Source organism: Macadamia integrifolia, chromosome 7 (genome assembly GCF_013358625.1).
Source record: "Macadamia integrifolia cultivar HAES 741 chromosome 7, SCU_Mint_v3, whole genome shotgun sequence".
NCBI classification, from domain to species: domain Eukaryota; kingdom Viridiplantae; phylum Streptophyta; class Magnoliopsida; order Proteales; family Proteaceae; genus Macadamia; species Macadamia integrifolia.
In genome coordinates, this window is record NC_056563.1 from 190,864 (window position 1) to 207,676 (window position 16,813).

Consider the following 16,813-nt stretch of genomic DNA (forward strand, 5'->3'; position numbering starts at 1 on the left):
AGAGAGAGCAGTTTAGGAAGGAAAGGCTCTTCAAGTCTTAACTTGAATTAATTAAAATCATTGTAAGAAAGAAAGACTTCGAAAAATGTAAAAACAACTTGGAATTGGTAACCACGTGATGCCATTAAGACTAAGTCCCCAGACCAATTGATTAATCTAGTTAAATTGGAATTTAGAACCCCAAAATTTTAGAGAGAGAGAGAGACTTGGAATCTGAACTTGGACGAAGAAACTAAGGCAATTGATCAAGTCAGTTAAGAACATAAAGATACTAATTCCTAATAATAATAATAACTAAAGAAGTTAATTGGCTAACAATTAACACATAGGAGACCTATGAGGTATCCCTTTTCTTCTACTCATCATGCTTGTAGCCATGTCTTGTTCTTCTGATGAAACTCTATTAGCAGACCTTGCACAGTGCACGTACAGACCACTACTTCTCTTCTTCCTTACAAACTCAGTCCTACACACCATATTAATGGTCTGATCTGACCCTGAAGATCCTGAAGATGATGAACTCATTGGCTCATCACAATCCACTACTGATGAATGGGGTGTCTCGTTCATCTCATCATCATCATCATCTCCTGTGTCTTGAGGTATCATGAAGTCTGGGCTAAGTTGTAACATCTTACAATTTCTCAAGTAAGGGGACAAGTCCTTATTATGCTTCAATGCAAACTCCACCTATTAATGACAACAAAACATAATTAACACCACAATTGATAGCATAATTCGCTAATTTTACAACTAAATTTCAAGAAATTATTAGGGTTCCAAACCCTTTTTTTTTCTTTTTTTTCTTTTTTTGGTTTTGCCGTAAAGAACAGTTCTATTTAGATAACATACATGAATTACGCAAAACTAAAAGCCAAGAAGTGGAATTCGGGCAAACTGTCTTACATGTGAACCATCCTATTGTAGAAAGGAGTGTATATATTACCTTGCACCCAAGAGAACAATGAATATAAGGTTCTTGGAGGCATCTATCACATGAAGTGCAGTAGTTGCCAGATCCCTTAAATTGTCTACTCTGAGGTCTCTTCTTGATGAACACCACTTTGGCACTATTAATGGTGTAGGCCTGTCACATAAATTCAACAAAGAAAGATATATAATTCAGTTAAGAATAAGAACATTAGGAGATAACTGAATTAACTGAATTGTGTTTTCCTTGAACACTTACCTGCACATTAGAGCAATCTATGAGCTTCTCAAGGTCTTCCAATCTAATAACATCATGATATACGTATCGACGAATCTGAACAAGCCGATGAAACCGGTGAAATGGCAAACAATGGGGGCAAATACTGGTGCAACAATCCAAACACAATATATTCTTTTCATTCTTCTTTGCAGTCTCATGGGTAGAGCAACCCACAAAGAACTTTTGTGTATAAAGAGCTTCCAACCAAGCAGGCTTCTGAATTCCCTACATAGAATCAAGATTGAATTAAACCCTAGCCTTCTCAATAATTTGAGTATAGACGGTACTGATGATCAAACACAATTAGAAACCCTACCATGATCACATGACACAAGTGATGAAGTCTAAGAGGAATTGAAGAAGATGGCTGCAGCTGAGAGACCTCTCTCCTTGCTGCCTTAGTTATTAACTAAGAGAGAGGTATTAGGGTATGGAGATACAGACTATTTAAGGAGTGTCCCAAGAGAAGAAGAGGAATATATTTATTCCTTGGTGAGATACACAACATTTTGTCAAGGGTACCTGTAAGAAGAGATACAATAAAGTAAAGAAGGGAGATTAAGATATGAGGAGAACGTGGGTGCTGTTTCCATGTCTCCCATTCCCTACCCTTTAAACTATTCTTCTCATCTCCTTGGCTTAAGAGCTCTACCCCCTTAAACAAATCCATTTCAGGTAGTTACCCTAGGAATTAAACCTTTTTTTGATTCTTCTTGCTAGTTTCTTGGCCAGTATACATGTAGTTGGCAAGCTTTATTTCTTCTAGGATTAGCCTTATTAAGTGTACCATTGTAGAATTTCAACTTTGTAATCCATTGGATGATCAAAGCAAAAAAAAATTAATGGAAATTAAAGAAGAGAAACTGAGATGAACTGAGGTGGATTGGTTCATGAATATGAAAGTGATAGCTTTTGTGACCTAATTAAGAGGAAAATATCTTAGGTGGAAGTGAACCAATGGGAGAATGGGACCCATGATCACTGGATGTATGCCACTAGGTAATCACTGATTGCCGGAAAAGCATTTCAAAAAACATATAGGAGGAAGCCCGGATTTGGGGATGTCAACCATGACAACATTCAACCACTCCACTATGTATTAATGTGCTTAATAATTGTGTTTTGTTTTCTAATAATAAGGTATCAAATGTTAGAAAACTAATCACAATCTCCATTTCTTTGGGTTTAATGCTTAAATTAATTGAGTTCCCAATTCAAATCTCATGTTTTAAGTGTCCCTAGACTGTAACCAAGGGCTAATCTCGAGAGTTGAACTTGCAAGGTTAAAGTAAAGATAAGAAAGTATTTTGAATTAACCCTATGCTGTACCTAATCGTCTCTAGAAACTAAGTGGTTTTTGTTTCTAACAAATCAATAAACTCTAATTTGAAGAGGAAGTTCTATTGCTCTTACTCTCAATCAATATAGTAGAGAAGATTTTAATATATATACATGTAATGGCTTGATTGCCAAGAAACTAATAAAGATAAGGAAAGAGAATAAAAGATGGACTAGGATACAAAGAGAAGGAAACATAATCTATGTTAATCTCAAAAACAAAGTAATAATCCACTATCTTAATTTAATCTTCACTAATAAACTTAGTTAGACTGATATAGTTCAATACACCTCCTCAAGTTGAAGGTTCACTGAGTCGGACCTTTAACTTGTCTCTGAAAAACTAAAATCATGTGGAGAATAGGTCCTTAGTCATGATGTCGGCAATCTGACCAGTAGTAAAGATGAAACTAACTATTAACTCGCGATGCACAACTTTTTCACAAACAAAAAAGTGCGAGAGTGGAAGACAAGGTTTGCTAATAAATGAGTACGGCATCAATATTATCACACCATAGAGTAGGTGGTTGAAGTAATGGGAATCCAAGCTCAATGAAGAGAGACTGAAGCCAAGCGAACTCAGTCAAGGCATCTACTAGAGATTTGTATTCAGATTCAGTGTAGAAACCGACCACAATCTTTTGTTTATGATGACCATGAAATTAGGTTTGTGCCAAGGTAGATCGAATTGCCACAGTAGATTTGTAGTCATTGACATTACCATCCCAATCAGCATCCGTGAAAGTTTACAAAATAAGAATAAGAGACTTAAAAGTGTTCAATGGAAGCCCATATGTCTTACTCTGCAATAGCATAGAATGTGCTTGATTAGAGTCCAATGATAGTCAAAGGGCATATGCATGAATTGGTAAGCACAATTTACACTGAATGCAACATGTCACACTAGTGTGAACCCTAAGTACTCAAAATATAGCTCTTAAAAATCTCATTCGATACAATCATAAGCAATAAGTTTAGAATATTCTTGCACGACACAATGTATAAGCTAATCGGTCTAGAATCCTCGGCTACCAAGGCATTGTTTTTCTGAAGGACCATAGCTAATGGGTGTAATTAACACCAAATAGGAGGGTCACCTTAGAGAAGAAATTAGATACAAGATTATGCCCCCTCTCCATACTAAACGAACTTCTAAATTATCTAGTCAGATAAGGGCAAAAGATTCGCATGACACCCATCTATGAATGATTCGCACACCAAGAAACAAAATGGAGGGCCCCACAACACTTTCTTCTCAAAACCCTTCTTATTTGGATATGTAACCTAGGGCTTCCATACACTTGAATCAATACTCAGACGTCGTGGGAAACCCTTTCCCTAGCTATAAATACGAATGATTTTTTTTTTTTTTTTGTTAAGGACTATTCAATTATGCCACCTCCTGGTCTTTGCTTGGCTTGGCCAGTGGAATCACAGAGGGGACTTCTTTTAAACCATAGGCTTCTTTATAACAAATATTTTGATTATCAAAAAATTATAATAAATCTTTTACCCTTTCTACATAGACGACCTTTTATATGTAGCAACAATTTGATGAACAAAGTTGGCCACACGTTTTAATTTATAAGTAATGCCTTGCAAATAATAGTACCTTAATTTATGAAAGGGTACCATTATAAAAGCATCCTAAAAATCGCATTTAATTAAGTATTTAGTACATAAAGTTTTTGTGACTAATCATGTACTCAAACAGTCATCCAATTTGTGGATTGGATATCTCAATTCTCAAGTGGTTAAACACCTTTGCTAGTGATAGAAAATTCAGTTGCACCCTAGATTATTCTAAAATTCAATAAATTATACATTAATATAGTGATAGAGTCTCTCAATTTATTGATTCCTCATCTACTCATCATCTAAATGGATATACTATCTATATTTCATCTCCTCTCACAATTTTGTTCTTCAGGCAAAGTCTACATAGGACGTCAACGTTCCATTTTAGCATGATTCCCTGAATGATGATATGACAATTTTGACCTTTGGATAAAAAATATATTATGGATTAGCCGTGTTTCAAATTTTGGAATTTAATTCATTTAAATAGCCTCCCATGTATTAGAATGCATCATCATGTATGTTACTGCATGCCTCCAATACTCCAATTACTATTGTGCACTTTCCCCATAGCCGAAAATTTTCATAAAAATACCTTTTCTTGTAGTGTGAAAATTATATTTTGCAACTTGACAAACTCTATTCCAGCTGAATTTTAACATGTGAGCAAGGGACCTTAGACCTATTTTGTCCACAAAATTCGACCATCATTTAAGTTGCCACATGGAAGATTTTTTTTTGGCTGTACATTAAACCCTTCCTACTTGAGATGTGTAGGAAACTGGTAAAAAAAAATCTTCTTTAATATTAGGAGTAATCAACTCCATCTCTCTAACAAGTAACCCACCCACCCACCCCCCCCCCCCAAAAAAAAAAAAGAGTAGGAAGATGAGTGGCAATGCCAATGGAGAAGGTTGGCTGGCCCTTTTGGTTCCAACAGCTGAATGCCAGGGTCTGGTTAGAATTCTAGACCTGTGAATTATGACTAAGCCATGATTTCAGGCCTTCATCAGGACTCACCTAGATTACCTAAATATCATTCTCAAACCTGACAATTAATCTACAGCTCATAATATTGGAGCTCAAAGATCCATGAATACCCTACCAAAAAAAAAAATACCATATAAATTGGAGTTTCCCCCACCAACCCCCACCCCCCCCCCCCCCCAAAAAAAAAACCCCCCACAAATTGATTCACCTGATCTGATTTTCCATTTAAACTGAATTATTCACAAAATAAGGTAAATCAAGTGAATCTAGACTTTTGTTTACTTACAATAACCGATGATTAATCAGTAATCTTTATCAAGAACAATGTCAAGGAACCAAACAAACTAAAGAACATATAAACATATATTAGTAAATTAAAATCATAGATCTCACCGACTGAATCCCCCCTCCCCAACCAAGAAATTTAATGAAAATTAGTAATAGTTAATAGTGAATCAAAACAAGATAATACTTGAAGTCACTAGTAAAATTGACTATGAACCAATGAACCATGAACAGTGAATTGAGCACTAATCAAGTTGAACCATTCATCTAAAGACTAGGGACTATGGGACCACAATGTGAAACAAACAGCCCCTCCCCCAGCCCCAACCCCTTTTGTTTTCTAAGGCATTGTGGTCCTAAAGAACAAAGCTAGAAATTCCATAGAGAAACATCAAAGGTGCCAGCTGAGCCATTTAGACTCTTCAACATCTGTTACCCATTTGCCTTTATTTTTTTATTTTATTTTTAATTAATTCATTCAAATTAGCCTCTTAACTATTTGATCCAAACTTTTCAATTAGTGGGCCACAATTTTTTGGGCGAACCCAACCCACCTGAAACTTAAATTCTAAATTTTAATAATAATATCATTATTTATTATTGTTAGGGAAAAAGAAAACTGTCTAGGTGCATGGCCTCTGTGCCCGACATAGGGGTTCAGAAAATTATCGCCTCACTCTCTATGAAATAAAAAATACTGATGCCCTTGTGCATGCTCTTATTGGCCCCCATGATGATGCAGGGGCCACATGACCAGGCAGAGATATCTTGCCCCTGTTGTTATTTTATTCATTTATTTATTTGATTCGAATAGAGGACCACATATGACTATGTGAATAGTGCATTGACCATGGGAAGTAGTCAAGTCCATCAAATGATGCACATTGTGGTACATGACTTTAACATCCAATTGGAATCAGCTGATCATGATTTCAATTAATGCCAATTCTTTTATCTTATTTTGGCACTCAAATTCTTTTTTCTCTTTTTTTCTGTCTTTTTTTTTTTTTTTTTTTCAGCTGAAGCTCAACAGAAGAATATATTTATATAATAAATATGTATAGGATTAACGTCCAGATATTTTCAGAAGGAAAAAAATTGATAAAATGGCTTGACACTGCACCTTCAGCATTGTCATCAGCAGAGCACTAGCCATCAATTCATTTTGGCGATCCACCTTTGGCATGGCCTTTGGCAGAAACCCCAAAACAAAACACTGCATGTAAAAAATCAATGAAATTTATCTCTTATAATTAGATCCACAAGATTTTAAATCACACTTTTTTTTTTTTTTTTGCTCGAATTTAAATCATAAACCTTGAAATTATAAAAAGGACAGTTTTCTGTCTGTGAAAGAACCTGCAGCAAAAACATAAGAGCATACAATAACTACCATGCCCCAATTAAGGGTGCACGCCCCTATGTGTGGGCGCATGGACCTCTTGTGGACAAAAAACACTTGCCCAATAAAATATATATATATATATATATATATATGTGAATTTACTTCCTTTCTCCAGATTCCATCTTTCTAGAATTTTGGCTGATTATGGCTGATTCCCAGCCAATTCCAATCCGAATTGAGAGAAACCAATCTTGTATCCAATTTCAAGTTTTAAAGGCATACCTAATGCACAAAGCTCTTGCATATGCAAAGTCTAGAGGCGATAAGTCTTACCCCGAGAATGTCAAGAATCTGTTTCAACTAGAGGGACTTATTTTTTAAACCATGATGAAATATGGACTTTTTATTTTTTATTTCTTTCCAAGTGGAAGGACAAGAGGAGGTGTGCACGTGATAAGATGGGCTTTGATAGGAAACCAATGCCATATTATAGTGAAACTCACGTGCAAGGAGGATCTAAGGGTCTGAGTCTTCTGAATATGAATTCAGTCTAAAGTTGGTTGGCCGCATTCTTAATTAGACTGATCAAGTCCCCAAAACCAAACAGTACCACCCAAAAATTACCCTTTATTTTGCTTTATTTGGCTTCTTTGTCTTGTTTTGTGGTCAAAGATTAATGGGAGATGCACGAGTCTGTGAGTGGAAAGTCTGATGAACTCAGTGAGTGATTCAGAAATCCACTTTGTTCTGTCAAAAGTTTCGGCAAAGCTTCACATGATATTATATTGATTAGCTTTTTAAACCATCGAGGCCATGTGTTCTGCTTTTCTGACAGTTATTCAGTCTAGATTTGTTCTCCTTTTGAACTGTTTTGTGTTCTCACTAGCTAGGTCTCTGGAGTTACCTGTCAATGAAATGTCCATCCAGTATCAATCCAGTGTAAAATCCAAGCTTCTTCAATGGTTCATAGCCAACAAATTATCTGGGTTGGATCAGAAATGTCTACTGCATCGCCTCTGTATATACAAACTTAAACAACTTGCACCAAAGTAATTTTAATTAGAGCAACTGTAGGACTCTGCTATTCATCATCAATCCCATATTCTGGTTTATTTGTAGCACATTTATGTTCTCAGAAACAAATATATCCATTCATAGTTCTAACGCTTTCAGTCATGGCAGAAATATTTTAATATCCTCATCACCTACAATCATTCTATGAGATGTTCCTCCATATATCAATATATTACAATTCTTTGAATAGGCTTATAAATTTTCTGCTTCAGTTGTAAGTGTTATCTTTTGGGCTATGAATGATTGAAACAAGTTAAGAACCACGAACCCCATTCAAACACCCCCACCCCAAAGAAAAGAAAACCCTTAAAAATACTGGAACAATTTATATCAATAAGCTCACCATTCCACATTTGTTTCTTCGTATTTTTTATATGCAAATATGTTGTACAGATGCTTCATATGTTCCTCATGAAATAGTTAAAATTTATAGTGAAAATAACTCCTGGGTATCGATTTAACATAAACCTTAACTATTTCATTCTTCTACATTTCGCCTATCTAAATTTGTATTCTACAAAGTTTTCTAAGTCGGGCTTATACCGTAGACTCACTTCTGTAGTACTCGTGGTTCTGATCTAGCATTTATGTCTTTTATCATCCCATAAAACAAGTCTTTGACTAGGAAACAAGATACTAGAAAACCTCCTCAAATCAAGTCATTGGTATAAAGATCTATTACTGTGAGTAAAAGCCCAATTCTCCCTCTCACAGTGGTTCTGACACTATTATACGACTCTAGTGTGGATGTTTTTAATCATGTCTATGTATGTACTTGAGACCACTTCCTCGTCTGCAAAACAGACCAGATTTTCTTTTCATGGATCATATCATAAGAAGCTATGTTTGAGTCAACAAAAACCACAAAAATATCACTGTTATTTTCTCTGAACTTCCAGAAGTTCACTTATTTTCTTAAGAAAATCAAACTGATTTTGCAAGAGCACTACTTCATGTCCTAGTATCTTTACAACCATTCTCTCCTTATATCTTGCACGAAGCTCACCAAAATTCCCAAAAAAGGGACCTTATATGCAGTCAAAATAGAGACCAAATGATAGAATTAGCAACTGGTCCAACATCATACCCTGAGATGTTCCATACTGGTAACACACAAATGTATGGAGTCCTATTTATCCGGATTGCTGAGTTAAATTCAGGTTGAGCCTACCCCAACTTGCACCGTCCCTGCAATTTATTAGGCTCACCTGACAGTAGAACATAGTCATCTGACTCAATTGAATTAGGTCAGACTGATGTAGACCCTGATCCAACCAAATTGGAGTTCACCCTCTCTTCAGTTCTTTGATTATTTATGATGTGTAGCCTCTGCAACAAAATTTTAACCTTTCAAGGCCCTGTATTCTCCAACCATAAAAATAACATATACATTGTACAAGAAGTTTTTTATGATGTATATTGTAAAAATTATTAACAAGGAACAATATCTGAATTGTAGAAAAATGGAATTGTTGTAATGGAGCCAACCTTGTCTCAAGGCTTCTGTGCAGAAAACATAATAAAGGATTGTTGTACTTTGCTGCTATAGTTAGTAAGACCACAAGATGTGCACAAGTCCTCAATCTCCTTTTCAGTCAGATTGCTATAGCTGCTGTTTTCCAGCTGCAAAATCGTCTGTCATTGATCACAAAACAACAAACTTAGAGTCCCTTAAAACACATGGACTAGAGTTCTTAGAATTAGTTTGGTCCCAAGTACGGTGTACAATCCAGCTGCAAACATGATGCATTCAGATGGGGGTGTGTCAACAGACAACCGCCTAGCCTGGGATCTCTTCCAAAGCCAAAAATCAATCAACTTGAACTGTACTCGGTTGAAACTATTCTATTCTTTTTGCCACGCAGAAAAGAATATACAAAAGTTACCAAAATTTGGAATCAACCTCAAGGACAAGATAATCTTTTAAACGGGATGTATAATCTCTTAATCGTTTTATCTTTTATAAACAATTCTGGGTCTTTCCCTGTTTCACATGCCCTACACATTGTTAATAGGGAGGCTAAAGACACAGTCCATCAGAATTTACACTAATACTCCACAGGGATATGGCATGTTGTCATGAGTGGTAGGCCTAGCTCTTCGAGCTGACAATGGGTAGAAATTCAGATAGGTTTCTCAACCTGACATTGCCTGAAAACTTGATTGGGTTTTCAGATTTCAGGGTAGACCATGGTTGAGATATCAACATCTCAGGTCCTTTGGGTTGGCCCAGGTAGCGTAACACAAGCCATTGCTGCTTGTTAGAAGTTATTGTCGTAGGAGGAGTGTGAATTGCTGTTTAGCGTAAGTCAGTTTTGTTTCCTTTTTTGCCTGTCCTATTCTTAGTAGGACTACTGTAATCCTCAGTCTATATAATGAATGTAGTAGGGCAGTCTCAATCTCATCGATTGGGACTCCCGAGTTCCTCCATCGTCTCTCTCGTCGCTCTTTTTCTTCTCTTTACGTTGTTATCTTTATTTTTGGGTTATTTTCTCCATTCCTAGCTTAGATAACTTTCCACAAGCCCCATATTATTTTTTATTTTTTTTTGGGGGGGTGGGTTGATGCAGATCTGAAGACCTACATCCGTAGGAAGAAAGCCAACAAGAGTAACTAGCATGTGGCCTTACCTTGTTGATGATTTTAATTCCCATACTTAGTTTTTATTTCATGCTAGTAAGTCTTAGTTTAGTCCAATTGAACCATGGTCCATGTTGGTCCAATGTTGGTTCAATTTAAGTGGTTAGAAGTTACTTTTACTTTTTACTTTTCTAAAAGGGGGGAATCAATTCACTTTTGTAAGTGATGATGGGTGAGGACTCTTCCACCTTTAGTAGTTGGTAAGTGAAGACTTTTCCAACTTTAGTAATTCGAAGGTGAAGACTTTCTTATCTCAATTAATAAGTAAAGACTTTCTACTCTTATTAGTTGGAAGTTGGGTATGTAATGGTTTGTTGAGTTGGTCCTATAAATAGGGATCAATTGTAAGCATTCAGGGATAACTCAGAATTTGAAAACATAGTTTGCTTATACAACTCTCTTCTTGTGTTTGATCAAGAATCTCTTGAGTTTGATCAAGAAATCCCTTGTGTTTGATCAAGGTAGCTTGGTGTTCGATCCAGTCGATCCACCTTGTGGTGTGAAGCCTAGGTGTTACTTTATTGTTTATTGTTCTATCCTTTTCATCTTTCAACAAATTTCAGCAAGATCTTATTCTGCAAATCTGGAATTCTTTATTTTCTGAGAAAATATCCTACCTTGGTACTGTTTTGAGCTTCCTCAATTACAGTATTACATCAGAGAGGAGGCCAAAAGGGGGCCATGGTAAATGAGATTCCAACTCCATGTCCCCCCACCCCCTTCACCCTGGGCCACACCCTAATTGTTGTGTACTTTAAAATTTGAAAATAAGAAAAAGAATAGTAAGCTTGATATTAAAAATAAATCTAGCACACCAAAAGCATAAGTATATTAAGATTGGTCACCAGGTTTTGTTTTGCAGAATGGTGACCTTATTTGAATCACATGAGGACCTATGCTAACCAACTCAAATTGTTGGATGGATAGGGTACCATTTGGATGACCCGATGCAAAAAATTTTATCAGCTACTTCAATTGAATCATCCTCCATATATTGGACTTTTTCCTTATATTTACAACTGTCCAAACTTTTTTCCCTCAAACTAGTCTTTTCGTTTCATATTTTTCCACGTGAAAGTCTGTGTGGGATAAAACTCAACATAAGAATACCGGAGCCCTACTTTATATCAAATGTTGTTAGTTGCAATATAGAGGGTGGACCTCAAAATAATAGTAAGGTTGCTCCATTACGACCTAGTGGTCACGGGTTCAAGTCAGGAAACAGCCTCTCCACAAAGCGTAGTTAAGGCTGCATACATTATGACCCTCCCTAAACCCTGCAGTGGCGGGAGCCTCATACACTAGGTACGCCATTTTGTTGTTAGCCGGGATACCTACAATCATACTTAAGACAGTGGGAAGCACCCATGTATGTAGTGGGACTCATATGAAATTGAATACCCACTATGGTCTTGCATTATCCTAGAAATTCAACACATCAATGGTGAGACAAAGTTCCTGGCTCCACCCTGCTTTTCTAACTTTTTTTCCTTCTTTACAAAAGACTTTTTAGAGTCTTTTGGGCCATTCATTTTGTGGGATTGGCTTTGTTTTCTACCGCTTCACCTAAAAGCTCAAACTTAAAAGGGAAGGGCAGCATAAATGTATACATAAACACTCCCCCGCACGGCAAGCCATCTTGGCACTATGCACAGGGCACATCGCATACCCACACATAACACCGAGGGAAAATAAGTGGGGGAAAACTCTCTTTGGCATTTCCCAGGAGTCAAGCACTCGACCTCCCTGCTTTGATATCATGTTCGCCACCGCTTAACCTAAAAGCTCGAACTTATAAGGAAGGACACCATAAATGTAAACATCAACAGGTTTTTCATCCTGCATAATTCAGCATGCTCAGAAAGATGATCTAAGGGGTTTCAGCCGCTCTCTAGAGAGATTGCATCCTAGAAATTGAAAGTAGTCAAACTTTTTTTTCCTTTTTTTTTCTTTTTTTTTGGGGGGGGGGGTGGTGGGGAGGGTGGGGGTTAGGGGTTGAATTATTTAAGTAATTCAGATTAGAAAATTGTTGCATTGGATCTATTACCCATCCAAGGAGTTGTACAATCTTTGGACACCATTGGGTGCCCCTCCTGTAAGACAAAAGTGTAAGAAATAAAGATGCCAAAGATAACGAGAAGAAAGAGAAATACCTGTCTGTAGGGTCTCAAGAATGAACTATTGAAGGCATTTGACAGAAGAAAAGTAGTTCCTACAAAGACCCCACCACTTCGCAAGATACGACAGATTTCAGCAACCTGGTCAAAAGACGCAAGTGAATAATATAAATAGTCGCAATAAGCTTAGCTTCAGTTTTACAATGGAATCAAAGTCTGAGCCAACCATAAAAACATATCAGAGTTCCAGAAGAGAGCATATAATGCCACAATGGGAATAAAGAATAGATGAGGCACAAAAATGGATATATAATAAAATAATTGACAGAAATTAAGAGCAACACTAATAAGTGCAACGATGAGGTGAAGTAGATTGAGATTGTTTGACCATATGCAGAGAACCAAAGAATGCATCAATAAGGAGCAATATGGCACATATTGTTAGGAAATAGCAATGCATCAGAACAACATACACTACCAATATAGGGTAAGAAAAAAATATCATTTTCAGTGTGTTTTTTTTTTACAATCTAAAGGTTCCAATATGTTTAGATATGCTTAATTAGGGTTTCCCAACCGTGCCCTAGCAAAGGAGTTCTTCTTCCCCTTAATCCTTTGTCCGTTTTCAACGCTAGCGCAGGTCGGGAGGTTGAAGATAACCCACTCAGGACATTTCTTCTTTTGGCTTCTTTTTCCTTCTAGGGTTCAAACGGTAAGTCTTTTCGAGAGTAAAAGGGGTAAAATGATGGGAATAGCCATTTATATAGAAAGACATAACATGGTCAAAAGGGTCTTTTTCAGTTCTAAACTAACGATATTATGCTTCAGGGGTGCGGTTGATATTATATGCAAACTAGGGTGTTATAAGACAAGTTCTAAGGGTGGTATAAGATAATTTTCCAATTATTTAATCAACTGACATACAGAAGTCAAGGAGGGCAAGAAAATACTTACTGCATTGGAGGGAGACGGCCAGCAATGCAATGCTGCACCAGCATGAACAGCATCAACTGAACCTGACAAAAAGGGAAGCCTAGAAACATCTGCCCTGACCAGAGCAAGATTGCTGCACATCACAATTAAAGTATATATCATAAAATGTTATAATGCAGATAAACCACATAAATGGGCTCATTTTATTAGAAATAACCTTAGGTTAGGTTGTATATGTATTGGGCCTTCAGTCCAATGGATTTTTATTGTAATAGACCACTTTAATAGACCTAAAATATGGGTAGGAGGTAGGCATACGGGATTTACTTTACTAGTTTAATTTGAGTGTTTTATTTTATTAAGTTATTGTTATTTCTCTAGTTGTTAAGGTTCGGATAGAGTCTTGCATGAATAGAACTCCTACTCCTAAATTGAATAGAGTTTTAATCATGTTGGACACTTCTTCTATGCAGTTATCTAAGATAGAGTAATATTTTTGTGGGACAATAATCCTAGCTTTAGTGGGAAAGTATTTCCTATTTCCATTCTGCTTTCCTTTCCTATTGTAACTACACTTTTAGCTTCTATTTAAAGGATTTGTGGCCATAGAGCCCCTCCTGTGCAGATAATATCAATGAAGTAAGCTCTTGCTATCCAAAGTTCTGTGGTGAATCAGAATTCTGTTATGGCGATTCCCAGGTTATATCCCCTCTTCTTCTCTTTTTACTTTCTGAAACTCAGGTTAGTACAGAATTTCTTCAGTTTATGATTTTTTTGTTTGAGAACTTATAATCTACCGGATTGGTTGTTGATCATTCATATTTAATCCTCCATTAGTGCTCTAGCAAGTTCAGCATATTCTGGCCACTCGAATGCTCTTGTTCTTGAGTTTACTTGCTCAAATGGAACTCTTCAATCTCCCAATTCCACCATCAGAATTAGCTAGCATTTTTGCCAGATCTGAAAATCTGATATTCTGATTTTTGAAATCTCTCAATATGGTTCCTATTTTCCTGCAATTCTGGAAATTTCTGTTGGTTTCTAAATCCTAATGCCCTAGGTGACTTAAAACCACATTATGTTATTATTTTCCTCCTGTAGACACAGTTTTTTAGAAATCAAACAGATAAAACACTATGGATGTGTACAACAGAAGCTGTCTATCTCCAATAATTTGAGGCAGAAAAACACTTACGAAGTTAAAATAGTGTCATCTTTCTTAATGAAATCATAGCATTGACGAAGCATATTCTCAGAGAAGTCCAATGCAATAACTCCAGAGTAAGTCTCAGACTTGGCAAATTTTCTTGAAAACAAACCACTCCCACAGCTCACATCTACAAGAAGACCACCTTCTGCAGGTTTGAAGTATTCTTGAGCCATTTTGAACTGCATGGAACCAATTGGTTCAAATAATTAGTGCCCTAAACAGGACAACTGCAGAAAAGATAAGAGAAACTACCTATCAGATCCAGATACTTAAATATGTTTCATGTACTCATTCACATTCAACAAAATTGCCTACAAAAAAACCTTTTCTTTTGGGGTGGGCTGCGGGGGCTTCTCACGATATCCATACGTATAAAAAGAAAATTCCCTTTGTAAGAATATTTATGAATATTATATATTGCATTCAAATTTTTACTATGATCTAAAAATATAGCATCACAAAACCAAAACCAAGCAAGAATACCTCTTCATCAGGACCAGGAAAGCCACTACGATTAAAATTTTGGCGCCACCCTCTCTCATATAAGAACGAAACGATTGGGCTCCTAGTATACATGCAAGCAGAAATGAAAGTTAAAATATTAGCAGTTAGCATGGATTACAAGTCGAAAAAAAAGATGTCTCCATTTTCAAAGAAGAGATGTCTATCTCAACATACAGACACTCCAGCAGTTTAATCAAAATACAATATTGGAACTTGGTCAGTAAGATACAACAATTTTTTAGTGAATATATTTTACAAAACTTGTAACTATGCAAATATTTTACTTGTGAACTGCCACATGCAATAGATGAAGACTAGTTTTTTCATCAAAGAAAACCTATATAAGAACTAAATTTCTTTTAATTGAATGCCTCGTTTTGTTTAAAGAAAGGGAAATCCCAAGTCCCAACCACCATAAAGGAGACAACATAGCTGATTACATTTGAGCAAAAAGAAATATGAGAGGTCAAGATCCAACATATATAGATGGTTTATTAACCCACCATAGGCTAACTCATTTGCAAAGAAATTTGAGATATAGAGTTCAAAGTTGAGGCCAAATTTGTGTTTTCCTGAGCATGTGACATAATCTCCAATGGCCACTACTAGAAAAGGAACACCATCCAATAACCACAGAGGAGTCTCTAGAAAGGGCACCCCCAACAATATTTGTGTTGATTATTTCGCTAAAAAGTGAAAAACCACTCAAGCTGAGAATCACAAAATCGACACCAAAAATACGAATATGGAAAATGAGTCACCCCAAAGTGCTCCATCTTTAGATTTGACTCACTTTTGCTCTTCATCAAGAAAGAGTGTGCTTCATTTTCCATTTCTTCTTTGGTCTTCCATAGTAATCCATAAGAAAGATGGTAAGAGTCTCATTTGTTACCAGAAAAGGTGAAAACCCCTCCTTAGTTTATCAGATAACTATCTATCAATGAATATAAACTATTATTCAGATACATGTAGACAAACATTTTCTATTGCATAAGTAGGACTGGCATTACTCCAGCAGAAAGTTTCTTCCTTAAATAAATCAAGTATTTGATCCCACTGTAGTGAGAATATTTTCCACCACATAAATTCAAAAGGAACAAGAAAAACCATATTACTACATGCAAATTCAGTTTGCATAAGAAACACAATCCCACTGCTTTAGCTTGCAATTAGAGAGGCAATATGTTCTACTTCTTTATGGTTTTCAACAATTATTGTAAAATCTACATTTCAGAAGCCAATCAACCCAAATCAACATGGCTCAGGGGCTGCTACATATGAAAACATAAAATATCCACTTCCATGAAATATTAGGGAATAAATAACATGAAGACTGAAAATTTTCATCTATATATAAGGTGGAGGATACTTTTCATCTGCATAAGGTGAAGCAAGCAATCCATGCATTTATTCAAAAATGGAAATATCAACATCCCGTAAAGAAGATCAAGAGTATTCCTGAATTTTCCATCCAAATAAAAAATGTTTGTAACTCTCTATTGCCTACTGTTTCTGGACTTCATATCCAAAAAAACATGGCGGAATTATGTTACTTCGAAGTCGGAATTTTTTCATTCCTTTTTTTTTTT

General features: G+C 36.2%; 2 protein-coding genes across 2 annotated transcripts in view; both read right to left on the reverse strand.

The window, feature by feature from the left end:
* Positions 1-206: 206 nt before the first annotated feature.
* On the reverse strand, positions 207-1,626 carry LOC122083356 (protein RGF1 INDUCIBLE TRANSCRIPTION FACTOR 1-like). The gene is made up of 4 exons (XM_042651117.1): positions 1,527-1,626; positions 1,190-1,435; positions 947-1,087; positions 207-690 (listed from the first exon to the last, which is right to left on the reverse strand). The coding sequence occupies exons 1-4, from the start codon at positions 1,527-1,529 to the stop codon at positions 319-321; spliced, it is 762 nt and encodes a 253-aa protein (XP_042507051.1). The 5' UTR covers positions 1,530-1,626; the 3' UTR covers positions 207-318.
* Positions 1,627-8,679: 7,053 nt separating this feature from the next.
* Positions 8,680-16,813, reverse strand: part of LOC122085134 (uncharacterized methyltransferase At2g41040, chloroplastic) — a 9,692-nt gene continuing 1,558 nt past the window's right edge. Inside the window, exons 4-9 of the mRNA XM_042653576.1 lie at positions 15,204-15,285; positions 14,706-14,899; positions 13,532-13,643; positions 12,614-12,718; positions 9,309-9,455; positions 8,680-9,149 (exon numbers count right to left, since the gene is read on the reverse strand). Of these exons, the coding sequence (XP_042509510.1) occupies positions 9,315-9,455; positions 12,614-12,718; positions 13,532-13,643; positions 14,706-14,899; positions 15,204-15,285 (634 nt within the window). The 3' untranslated portion in view covers positions 8,680-9,149; positions 9,309-9,314. The remainder of the gene's footprint in view (positions 9,150-9,308; positions 9,456-12,613; positions 12,719-13,531; positions 13,644-14,705; positions 14,900-15,203; positions 15,286-16,813) is intronic.